The sequence below is a fragment of the Hyalella azteca genome, unplaced genomic scaffold (genome assembly GCF_000764305.2).
Source record: "Hyalella azteca isolate HAZT.00-mixed unplaced genomic scaffold, Hazt_2.0.2 contig7219, whole genome shotgun sequence".
Taxonomy (NCBI): domain Eukaryota; kingdom Metazoa; phylum Arthropoda; class Malacostraca; order Amphipoda; family Hyalellidae; genus Hyalella; species Hyalella azteca.
This window is the reverse complement of record NW_025937347.1, coordinates 359,788-372,916: the sequence shown is the minus strand read 5'-3', so window position 1 is coordinate 372,916 and position 13,129 is coordinate 359,788. Positions and strand designations below refer to the sequence as shown.

At 36.4% G+C, this 13,129-nt stretch overlaps 2 protein-coding genes across 2 annotated transcripts in view; both read left to right on the top strand.

Moving 5' to 3' along the window:
- The window catches only part of LOC125178113 (calcium-activated chloride channel regulator 3A-1-like), a gene marked incomplete at its 3' end in the record, with an annotated part of 35,195 nt that extends 32,597 nt beyond the window's left edge, over positions 1 to 2,598 (top strand). Inside the window, exon 5 of the mRNA XM_047881159.1 lies at positions 2,458 to 2,598. Within this exon, the coding sequence (XP_047737115.1) occupies positions 2,458 to 2,598 (141 nt within the window). The remainder of the gene's footprint in view (positions 1 to 2,457) is intronic.
- Positions 2,599 to 2,663: 65 nt separating this feature from the next.
- LOC125178112 overlaps positions 2,664 to 13,129 on the top strand; it is a 35,959-nt gene continuing 25,493 nt past the window's right edge. Inside the window, exons 1-2 of the mRNA XM_047881158.1 lie at positions 2,664 to 3,135; positions 5,626 to 5,808. Coding sequence (XP_047737114.1) covers positions 2,800 to 3,135; positions 5,626 to 5,808 — 519 coding nt within the window. The 5' untranslated portion in view covers positions 2,664 to 2,799. The remainder of the gene's footprint in view (positions 3,136 to 5,625; positions 5,809 to 13,129) is intronic.

Sequence of the window (13,129 nt, the reverse complement as noted above, 5' to 3'; positions counted from 1 at the left end):
AGTCCTGCAGCTTCAAAGTACAGTAGTGTCTAGTCTTAAATTCTCTGTGTGGTACAGTACTGCAGCTTCAAAGTACAGTAGTTTCTAGTCTTAAATTCTCTAGGTGGTACAGTCCTGCAGCAGACTCAAGCTTTGTCCTGACCATAACAAATTAGACCAAGCGAGCCACGGAGCCAAAGCGCATACTGATCGACTCTCTTCTAGTTCTCGGTCCCTGGAGGAAAACATGGCTGAATCAGGCTCAGCAGGTTATCGACAAGAGCAGAGCCACCTATAACACGTCTATCATTTTTAAAGAAATTTTTAAAATGGCTTCTAAATTCAGGACAAGTGCACCGGCTGGTTAAAGTATGCCTCGGATTTGTGAAATATTTTTTTCATCAATCTTTTTAATTTATAAAATATAAAATTTAATACCAATCTTCCTCTGCTCGAGTAAATCGTCCACCGAGGTTCCATCATCATTCAAGTGGAAATTTTGGAAGTCATGTAGGATATCCCATTTCGTTTCTTATTAATAAGATTTTGAATTGGAAATTTTGAATTACTCATCTCTAAGTCTCCAGATGATAAATTGATAAACATTCATAATAAGAACAACATGAACAATTTGTAAATTGGTTAATGGTGATTCAAAATTTCCTGAATCTAAAGTTTTTATGCGGTTCTGACGAAGGAGTAATCAATTTGTTTCACAACATAAATCATTTATATGTTGCGAAAACGAAGATCCGACTACTGTGGTGAAGAGATCGATGTAGAAAGTTACTTCAGCATTTGCTTGTAAGCGGTTGTCTCGTCCAGTCCTTTGACCGATAAACTGGGAGGTTGAAAGGCGTTATTTTAACGTCGTTAGGAAATTCCTAGCGCTCATTGATCGCAGATATCGGAAAACAGCGCTAAATTGACCATGATTGCATTGACAACAGAAGCGGCCGTCGACGCGAGATAAGTGCTGCTTTGACCTTTGGCTTTGCCCCCTAACTCCATTTATTGTCGAATAATTGTACTAAACGGAAAAAAGTTACCTATATTAACTATAAGTATTTCTATTTACATTTTCTAAAAATAAAAATGTTAGGGAATTTCGTATTTGAATTTGTTCGTATATGGACATTAAAAGAGTGTATCTTTGTACAGCTATCAGACTACACTTTAGCTCGAAATACAGCGTTTCCCATACTTAAAAAAAATATATAATTCTGCTCATTTCACATCATAAGTTCTAAATAAAGTCTTCGTGAGTGGAAATATTTATTCGTAAAGTGGAAACTGAAAATTCTGTATTTACAGCGTGTGTGGAGAAATTGCGTTATCTTTTAGACTGCGCTGGAAATTTTAGCAAACAAGTGTACATTTTTATTTTATTCTCGCAACAATTCTTTATTTTCGAACAAGAATTTGTTAGAAATGACCGCGGAGTTTCCTTTGAAAACGAAAACTATCACTTGAGCTAAAAATAGCCGAGAAATTATTAATTCCATGGTAATCCACAGTTACATTAGCCTTGGCTGCTAATTCCATGAAATCATAAATTTGTCAAGCTCTTTCGATTCAAGAATTCCGATGAGTATATTCATTTTTCACTCATTAGATATTTGACAAGAACCTCTCGTAAACATTTCAAATATTCCAATGAAAACATTGCTTTTTCAGTCATGAGATACAGGGCAAGGATGCATTATGATTGACATGGCTTAACGGCCACTACGTTCAGTTGTTCACCGCTGCGTAGAGATTGCTTTGTAATTCACAAGTCTATATAAACTATTGAATGTGTTGCTTGCTAGGATAAACACAGTTTTTTTTATTTCCAGCCAAAATTTTGCTTGCAATGCGTCACTATTGGTATATTGGAGGAATATTTACTCAAGCGTTTTATTAACGGTTAACTTGCATTAAACTCGCGTGAGATACTCTCAAAAATTTATCGAAGCTGCCCAACTGTCATGATTAGCGCGGGAGACAATCTCGATTGAATCATCCAAACCTTTGCTCCAAAATTTCGTGCTTTTGAATATTTAATATATATTTGTATGCTAACAATACAATTAAAATGATTTGTTTTTGTTATGTATTCGTCCTTTTTTATAGCTGAATTCTATGTAATTTACATGCAAATGTCAAATGAAAGAACGTTCGTTTCTCCACGTTCATTCAACATTTTTGTTTTTACAACATTGCCTGTGCATTTAACAATGTACGTGGATCAAGGACGCAGATTTATGAGCTAAATTTCACATTGCAGAAAATAAAATCTACTTACACTAATTTTCCTGAAATCGGAAATCTTGATTTGAATACAATTCCAACCATTTAAAAATATAGCGTTTGGTTGTTAATGACTCCTGCTTCGAGTTTCGAGACCGACAAAACGCCACAATGGGGGTGAATAATTAAGTAAAATTCAATGCGAGTGAAAAGCTAATTTGTTTATGTCGTTCATATCGCTTGCAGCTGGAGAGCGTATCGGACCTGAGAGAGCGCGTTGGTTCGTCGTTACCAAGGAACCCTTCGTCCGTCCGCGCCAGCCAAGCGTGTATCGCATGCGCCTTGCGTGCCGCGGCCGAGCTGCTGCGTACTGGAGGCGAGAGCTCCAGAGGCGCGACCATCATCCTTTTGACTGCTGGCGATCAAAGCAGAGCCGCCCAAGCGGAGGAAGTCCGACGCGTCGCTTCGGATGAAGGACTGCGCCTCGTATTGGTCTTGTATCCTCTTCAAGAACGGCCAGGCTTACCCATTCCTCCACATTCACTGGTATCTATCGCACGTGAGTCTGGAGGCTCCGTTTTCACTGTTATGGACGAAGGTGTCGGCACTGACTCAAAGGTTAACATGCTCGTGTCTCTCATGGAGGCTCTCAGATCTGCAGTGCGCGCTGGTGGAGCTGAAACTCCTATCTTGGTTCACTCGGCTTCGTATCCTGGAGGAGTTACACCTCATAGCACCGGAACGTTCTCACTTGATACATCTTTGGCAGCACATGCCCGCTTTGCCGTATATTACTATGACCTGAACCATGTAGGAAATGCCATCCACCTCACTGCCCCTTCTGGCACCACGTTCGCGTCCGTCAACATGCAAGAAGAGGACGGCGACGTCAATATGATATTCGTCAACCTCCACAATGCCGAGGTAAGTTAATGGATGCAATGCATCATTTATTTGCATCTAGGACAGCACTTGGTTTCATTTTATTTAGCTTAAACACAGAAATTGCGAGGAAATTGTTTAAAGCATGAGTTCGTGAGGTTTCATTCATTTGGCAGAGCCTTTAATCCAAAGACAGAAGAACCTCAAAGGAGAAAAGAAATTAGACTACAGTTCCCTTGACAACAAATGTAATGTCTTGTCTTGTGTCTGATATCGCGCAACCAAGTAGTAGCTCATATTTTAAGTCTTACTTGCAACATTGCCTTTATTAATTGAAGAATTTCGAGAACTTTTCGACATTTCTACCAATTTATTTTGAAAATGATAAAATTTCACGTGAACGAAGCCTTATTTTCGATTTCATTTAAATGATGCTGATGCAGGTAGGAACGCAATAATTTCATTTTGTTTTCATCAATATGTATATGCACGTTTGCAAAGCTTCCAGTCAATTTAAAAAGTGTAAAAATTGCTGTTTATTATTCGGTAACAATTATTACCCAATTATTTCCAATTTCTGAAATTGAAATGAGCTTAAAGAGCGATAAAAAGGCTTGTAGGATCGAGTGCTAATAAAACACTAAATTCCAAAGCGCGGTGATAATCTTGATATAGAAGCCTTGACGCGACTGTATACACGCCAGTTAACAAAAGCAAGGCAAAATGAGTACCAATAAATTCATCAATATTGAACGATATTCAGAAGCGCATATCGTTAAATTCTGGAGGCGATTGTGAGGACTCGTGATTGATGGCTGGACGAACATGCAATTAGCATCGCGGTGCCCAGGTCGATTGCCATTGACGAGGCGAAACATCACTTCATAAATTTCAGTTTTCGAGGAACAAAGGAGGATATGGATCCTCATTAAATGTTGAAGAGAACGAAGTAATATAGTTTACTCGTATATGGATTAGCCTTCATCTTGAATAAATGAACAAATATGGCAAGAAATATAGAATATGAACTTCGTGCATTCGCAGGAAGTATTAAATATGTTGTTCAACATTAGGATATCTATCAGAAACAGAATTTACATAGTGGGTACGATCAATTAAGAATATAAAAGCAAAGAAAAATAGATAAAAAAATTATTATTTCTCTACAAGAGAAGTAATTTTATAGTCTAACTCCTCGTAGGTTCACTACTCCAGAACACAAGTACAATCAACTAGTAAACTAAAATTCACATTATAGATTTATGAATCAATAATAATTGTGCTTTCATTACGGATTTCCTGATTCATGCCCAGACTTACATTCTCCCGTTTTAGACTTCTTGGTGATGAGAAGGCCTCTAAATCCTGTGCAGTGAAGCCCCGTAGCAACATTTCAGTATTTACTCTCACAAAACTGCGGTCATAAGTCTGTATTAAGATTTAGTGAAGCAATTGCAAGTCATGGAGTCCAATCCTTAATGAAGGAATGCGTCTGGCTGAAATGATAGCGCTGTGTCTAATCCTCCGCACCCTAGCTCATCCATCTTATGGCCAAGTTCAGGGCTAAGCTCGGCAATTTACAGCTATTTATTATCAATGATTCTTAGTATTGAGACAGCATATTTTACTAGCAGTTTAATGCCAGAATATGATTTTTTTACGGCGATAGCTTATCCTAAAGTTCTCATCAGCTGTTTTTTTTAGGATGCGAGAATAAAAAATTCTTACGAACAACATGCTCATTCACGACGTAGGCAAACACAATTTTTTTCAAGTTTATGTAAAGTTTCAACGACTGATTCTTTCAGATGGGACACAGACCCATTCAGTGATAGACTCTACTGAAGAAATTCATGCACCATTTCTAGGAAATGTGATCATGACTTTACAGTCGACATAATGAACGACAGTCGAGGAATGGCTTATACATTATGAGGCAAGAATTCCAAGAAGCGTCGATAGCTGCGCTGTCTCAAGGTTACATGCAACTGACGGTACCTTCAGCTGTAATTATTGATCTGCATATACCGGTACTGCTCAGCAATGTTGTCGTAAAATTTAAAAAAGATTCAGTATTTTATAGAATACTTTGCTTTTTTTGGTACCCGGCAATTGTATTTGGTTTAATATAATTCAAGACAATGTTGTATAATTGACAATCTGTTAATACTGTTTGTAATGAAAGTTGAGTAATCATTCTGTGGGATAACATAAAAGTATCAAATAATTAATATTTTTCACTGGTGTTCCCTCTATGATATAAATCGCTAATCATGAACCATGAACCACAGCTTATTCGGCATAATTTAAGTACCTTACATTGCTGCTTACTTATTTAAAAGAATTTTGAAAAATCATCCAAAAAAATTCCAAAGAACTATACAAACACTGATTTATTAACTCTGGGTATAGTATATAATCAAATCTCATGTAAGAAAGTTCGTACACAAAACTTAATTCTTTGCTAAACAGCGCTTCAATTTCCCCGGTACAGAATACGTCTAACGCGTCTTATTATTCCTGTACAACCAGAAGGGCGTATGGCGCTACAAAGTGGAGAACCGTGCAGACTCTCACCAGGGTCTGCACATTCAAGTCACCGCGCAGCCCAGCACTTCTAATGACGTCACCGTCAAGGTCTGGACGAGTCAAAGTGACGATGAAGACCAGCAGACCGAGACCCAGCAGCCCATCGTCATGTACGGTGAAGTTAAGGTCAGTGATTTGCAGAAATATATTAATAATATATATAAATATATTATTATATAATTAAAAAGATCTTCGTTATGTACGTCGGGATTGAGGGAGAATAACATTGAGAAGTAATTTTTTTAAAGAAATGCAAAAAATTCTGGAAATTGATAAGGTGAATTAAACATTGTAATTGTAGGGCCTTAATCCAAATGATCCTTCAGATCGTAAAGTATCAAATGCAGTGAAGTGAGACATTGGAGGAAATTAATATTCGTAAGCGGAGAACTTGAAGTTAATGCATCATATTTTGAACAAAAAGTCAAATGGAAACAACAACACTATAAAATTTTCCATATTATCTGTAGAGGCCTCCAATATTAAACCCGATTTTATTAGAAAATTTGCAGATTTAACTAAGTATAACCAGGTACAAAAAGACACAGTAGATAGCAGCACATATTATACCGTACGGTTTTTTAACTTTCAGGTAAATGAGAGTGTAATAATTTCACGTTATTGAAAGAAACAGGGTTAGAATCGATCAAACTCTTTTGGATTTTTAAACCCTTTTTATTGTTTTACTCGTGCTACTTGATGCGAAATGTTAACGACTTGTGTTATGTGCTGCGCTCCTCTGCCACATGTCTCACTCGCTACTAAATTTACTGCCTTAAAAATTCAGTGAATTTCCTGCAAACGATTCTCTTTAAAGGAGTCTTTCTTCGAATTTCAAGTCAAGCCTTAGGTTTATTCTCAGGCCAAATCCCTAAGGAACGGTGCGGCGATAGGGACTGACGTCTGTGAATTATGCGATTCCCAATGGATTGTTGACGACATTTCTTCCATTATTTTAGACGTATACATTCTACTTGAATTTGGCATTCGACTCTCTTGCTTCTGTGCATTCATTGCTGCGAGCTTCAAGACATGGCTGCTGAATGCGAATTTCAAAACAACGTACTCACATTTTTGGCGAGTTTTGTAGTTGATGATATTGTATTGAAAAGTTAACATTTCAAGCAGAACAAAAATATATGTATATATAAAAACAAATGAAAAAAACGCGTTTGGTGAAAATCATGTCTTTGGGTTTTTAACATTTGAAGGCACAAATACAAATTTTTTACAAATGTACAAATTTTGCTGTTATAAAAACTATAGCATGAAGGCGTGCTAAGCTGTATGCACGCTTAATCAGTTGAAAACAACTTAATTCTAAATTCGTTAGAATTCTCCGTTATTCTAAAATTCGCTTTGCTGCGGCAATGCAACAAAGTGACTTGTGCTTCTGCTTTCCTTATCTGTTGTCAAAGGAATTTAATCTAACATCAGATGAAACGATTAGAAACTCTTACATTTTGGTGCGATAACAAGCCGCTCTAACAGTGATTCCTGCTGTATAATTTGATAATGTTCAGAGCAAGGTTTAATTATATCGAGTAAACTTTGACTGAACCTTGAATCCACCAGTCAAAGTGTCTCCACTGTTAGCTAATTTTGCTCCAGTGATGATTCCAGTAATAGTGGACTGGAAATTAACTCTCTACGTAGTTTGTGAATCTTACTGTATGTTGACAAGAGGAACTTATTATCTTACTGTTGGTCGACAAGAGGAACTTATTATCTTACTGTTGGTTGACAAGAGGAACTTATTATCTTACTGTTGGTTGACAAGAGGAACTTATTATCTTACTGTTGGTTGACAAGAGGAACTTATTATCGCGTGCAGCAACTGGGAATCCGTCATTGCCGAGGCTTTTGTTCATAGAAAGACTGGCACTAATTGCAAGCCTTGCCACTGCATTGTCTGAGTATTCAGTAAGCTTTTGTGTGGATAAGAAAACAAAATACATGCTTGGTTCACAAGGTCTTCTGGGAGAAGTGAGGGTGATAACTGGGCACGCACACATTAGATAATAATTTTAAAGGATAATGTTAATGCCCTCCTCGACATTGCATTCACAGTAAGTATTTTTTCTTCAGCAAACGAGCCAATTGAGATCCGTTTATGGCAATTGCATTCGATAAATATCAAAGGCCTAATATTCTGATGTGATCTGGAATCGATGCTCCTGGTTATTAATGCTTGAATGGTGGTTATTAATGCGTGTTAGTGATTTACAAACATGTATTCTTAGGTACCTATATACATACACGTTTAGAGCAATGAGTAAAATGTTGATGCGTCAACGATGAGTATCTTAATTTATGACTATTGAGGTCCTTGTGACTCATGAATAAAATATTTTTAATTTTAATCATGAGAAGATAGTAAATAGTCATAGATGCATACAATATTAACGTAGATTATTTTGATGCCGATATTTTTCGACAATTACATGTTATTGAAAATAAATTGGAGGCAGGTTCAACAACATTGTTTATCCTAGTTTCATATTGTTTAGTATTTGATTGCAGTGCATGCTAAGTCTGATCAATTCGCGAAAATTTTTAATTTTGCTGAGATACGCAAAGTTAAGGATACTTGCATGACAGAGAAATAGAAGAAAAACAAAATAGCTTTCAATTATTGCAAGTTCATGAAAACGAATTCATGTTAATTGACTGTATCCCATTGGAAATAGTTCCAACATCAGTCGACCCTGTATTATACAAACCATTTTTTTCCCCAAATTGATTGCACAATGTGATATGAATACATCTCTGTGTGTAATGTAGAATTGTTGAACATTATTGCTTGAAATTTCATGCACTTCATATTTTGAGCGTTCAGATGTTACTTTAAGTTCATTAGGGAAATTAGGGGGTAAATAATAGCAATGAGTTTTATGGTCGTAGTCTTTCTTAAGTGAGGCATTTTTAACTCGCTCATAATTTGTTGTAAACATTGTCATGCAGAGAAGTTAAAGTCATTGGACTATGAAGGAAAAAACAAGGGGCTGTTGACAATTTCTGACGTCTTTCGAATAAGTGTTATCCAAGCGCTAGACTTTCAATTCTCAGATTTTAAACTAAAAGGAAATATCTCATAGTTCTACTCGGGAATACTGCAGTAATGCTCGGCAATACGATGCATGTTCAAGTGAAGTGAGTGATGCTTCTGAAGGGAAGCAACCGTAGCGTGTCCAGACTAAGTGACCGAACTTATGTTCTTTGAGCTCTAGCAGACTCGTCACGCCACCTCACGGGCTTCTCTTCTCAGTGTCACGCTAGCTTCTCGTGGGTTTACCTTCAATTTTACTTATGGCACGATTCTATCTGGAAATAAATATCCATTATCTGCCTGATTGTGGACATCTGTGGTCAAAATCAGACAATAAAAGATTGTATCTGTGACCAATCGCTGTTATGCTCAATTGCCACAGTTTCTCAACTGTCCATTGGTTATCCGTATAGTTTTTAATTGACCAATAACAGTAGAAAATTTTTGATATAATTGAACCTACTCCTGATTAGCGAATGCGCAGACTGGACTGATGGCTGACTGTAGCAGGAAATAAAGATGTAACGACTTATGGTTTCCAATGCGTACCCCCCGTAAATAATACGATCAGATAAATTCAAGCGAAGATTTCAAATTTACTCTCTTGAATCAAAGGAGCGCTATTAATGAAAATTAACTTTTCGAATGCAACGAGTCGTGCTGCTGTCTTACTGCATGGCAGGAGGTTATTGCATTTCAACGTTGTTGGGGCAATGAGGCATGAGTTCACCAAAGAGTAACGATAATTATTAGTCAGGTTCCTCAATAAATGAATGATAAACATTTATACTTAAATCATTAAGTGAAAAAATTAGTCTGATTGATTAAAGATTTATTATTTCAGTTGTGTCTACATAGTTTAGTAATAGTATTCAAAATATATAAAAATTATTTTGGGGGTAATAGAGACTGGGGTAGTTACCCCGCCGCATCAAATTTAGATTTTGAGTAAAAATTACTTCATCTTTGTTTATGAAATATTTGTCATTTGATTTACATCCCGTTCATCCACATTTCAGGGGGAATTTAAAAACATAATATTTTTCTCTGGCTAATGATGCAACTGCTGCTCAAGTAATAGGCGAAAATGAATTTCTATTTCATAACAATTTGACTCGATTTCTCTCAAGGAATCTCACAATTTATGAATCGCGCATGGAGCGCATCCAGGGCAGTAAGTTAAATTGGTCCCTTGTGACCAAGTCTAGAATGTTAGAAGTTTTCAGTGTCTTGTTCTACTTATAGGAATGCCATTCAAATTCTTGTGGCCTGTTGAACGGTTTAGTGCTCCGGAAAATTGCAGTCCGAGCGGCCTTACCGAATCGATACGTGCAGCTAACGACACCTTTCGGCTGGAGTCTACATTTCACGCAGATCATTTTTTCATTTAATTTTTATTTCAGCAATTATTTTCAATAGGCTTAGTGTAAGTCTTTTTATTTTCTTTCTAACCTTTTTCAGTTTATTTAACTTCAAATACCGTGATAGTCAAGAAAATTGAAATGATTGATTGCGGAACTAGAAATAAAATTTTGCCTTTCTTATTTGTGATGAGATTAATTATATATACCAGATAAATTATATTCAATTTACAGAAATCACCAGGATATTTTTATTAATACCTTTAAGTGGATTTCGGGCTGACATTAGAGTATACCAAGATTCGCCAGGTTAAAACAGCTTCAAATCCCTAGTTAGTTAAAAATAAATTCAGTTTAATAAATTTATTATGAATAATATCTTAATTTAATAGTATTTAATTTCATGACTGTTTCATACGAATTACTTTGATTTTTTGTTTACGCTCATTTTTGTAATAAGAAACGACTGATCGTAAAATCCTCAACTTTTTCGTTAATAAAAGAAGGTTGCAAGGCTGTTAAAATTGAAAAAATACTTTCTTTGCAGATAGTGATAAATTTTTAACTAAAATTGGAAGAAAGACAATTAAAGGTAGGTCCTACGTTGTTAACAAATTTTCGAGTAAGTATATAACCAATGGATATATTTTTTTCAGTATTTGTACCTGATTGACCATATCAAGTTTAATGTAGGCTTAAAACGGATCGGTTCAAGTTCTAAATTGAATCTCGCAATTTTCATAGTTTTCAAGAATATTTACGCCCTTGTTTTCGCTGATTTTCTCTGGCACTTGTGTATAAGCATCATACTATTTTACATTAGCGAATTCCTAGATTTTCATCGTCACATTTACGGCATTGTTTCATCCTCTCGCCTGGAAGCCCGTATCGCAAATTAAGATTCATGTTCCCCATGCCTCAAGGCTGAGAGTCTGCTGGACGAGAGGGTATATGACGATCGATGCACGAGAGTGCGAGCTTTTCTTTTGAGTTGGCCAGCTGCCTGTCCGCTTTGCGAGTGTCGTTACTTGGTTTCGGGTATCCGGGACTTCATTACGATTATGTTTCCTTTCAGTGCTGTATGGTTATTGCAGCGCTTCATCGATCGACTTTTGAGGTTTCTCCTGTAGAATGAGACTACAGGGACCCGGGAAAGTCATTTACTTCTGTTGCATTCTTTCTTTATCTTTTGAGGCCACCGATGCCCTCGATGGCTTTCCGAGACTTCGATTGAACGGGTCGGGTAAAAGGAAAGATTGTTGGTTCCGTGAATGAAGGTCCAGGAAGATAATATATCGTGCTTTGAGGTCAGAGAGTAAACATAGCAGTGATCATTAGTTGAGGCAGCACTATCACATAGGATCCGTTTCATAAATAAAGCGCACATGAATTGCAAGGAAAGGATCTTGTTGGGGCTGAATTGCAAGACAAAACCGCTCTGATACGCACTGAGTATGAAGGAAAATATGATTAATTTGAATTTGAAAACCATAATTGGAAGAATTTTCATAAAAATTTTAAGGTAGTGCAATTATAGAAAAAAATATATAGTTCTGTACAAGTTGAACTACCAGTACCTTTTCGGAGGAAAAATTCATGTGGTTCTCATGAGATGAAAAATTTAGTTTAGATGGAGCTTGAAACAAACAATTAAAATGATTTTTTTCCCTAACGTATTTTCCCTGTGTAGAGTTCGGCGGGAAAACAATTATCGAATTTTGTTGCATTGCCTTATCTCTGAATTCTTTGAACACGAATGGCTTCCAAAGTCCAATTCTTCGTAGGAGGTGCGCAGTCTATTGTTTTCAAGGGACGCACGAACACACTTGGCGACGGTACTGCGCTATTTTCCTTGAGAATAGACCAGAGGCGACCCTGTAACTGGGATCAAATTCACAACGTTAACTTTGTTGCAGCTTGCGTCGCCGTGACCTGACTCGGTGAGCAGTTTTGCAGAGTGTAAACACGGCAAATCTTCGGCGAGTTGCGTCGGTAACTGTGGTCTGTTTTCCCGAAGACAATATTGTGCCAATCGGCTGTTTTTCTTCTCATGCATTCCTTTTTCCATGTGAAAAAGAAAAATTACTCACTACTCCCGTATTCATGTGATATGTAAGGGATAAATTTGTTGTTGAGAGTCTTTTCTTGACAAAATAAATTATGTAGCAACTTATGTTTTATTATTTTACATAGAAACATATTTTACTCAATTCAAAAGTCTATTATTAATGCCATTAACATTTTTTATGAATTTTAAATCAAGGTAATTTATTACCGATCCGCTTAACTAAAGGTAGCGGATTCGTATACTTTTTTCTAAATTAATTTGTGAATGCTGTTACTAAATTTATTTGAACGGATTTTACCTAATATCGATAGATGAAAAAGATTTTTTAGAACCTATTGATCGATTTTCTGTGGATAAGTAATGTGATCAACATTAAGTTGAGAATTACTTAACGTCACAATAACATTACGCAAGCTCGACCGTTGAATAATTTCTGAAATGATCATGGTTATTTTCGCGAAATTGAGTCGCACCTACAACACAATTTGTAACCTTAGCCTAGCTTAACGTAGTTTACCTGAAAGTTCGGAGCTAAGTCCGAAGAGTTTTGGACCTACGTACACCTTTGCTTTTAGGACCAATATTTTAAAAATAAAATAAATGCAAAGAGAATATAAACCTTGGTAAAGAAACCCTAATGGTTCATTTAAGTTTATGTCTGTGAATTTATAAACTAAATTTTAGCAAACAGATTTAAATTCCCGAAACAAATCTTTACTGTCACTCGTAGTTAAATGATAAACTATTATTGAGATAGCACCGCAAAATTAGTATAATAAATTTTTCTGTGAATTTACAGAACAAATCTCAGCAAAAAATGTTGTCCGGATTCAGTCGATTCCAGTTCACGCCAAAATAATTATTGAAATTATACTGATGACTTATCGAAAGAAGCATTCGTGATTCGGAATTATTATGATAGCAGCAACAGATCGTATATATCAGGTTGCGGGTCTGCGGCAGTATTCT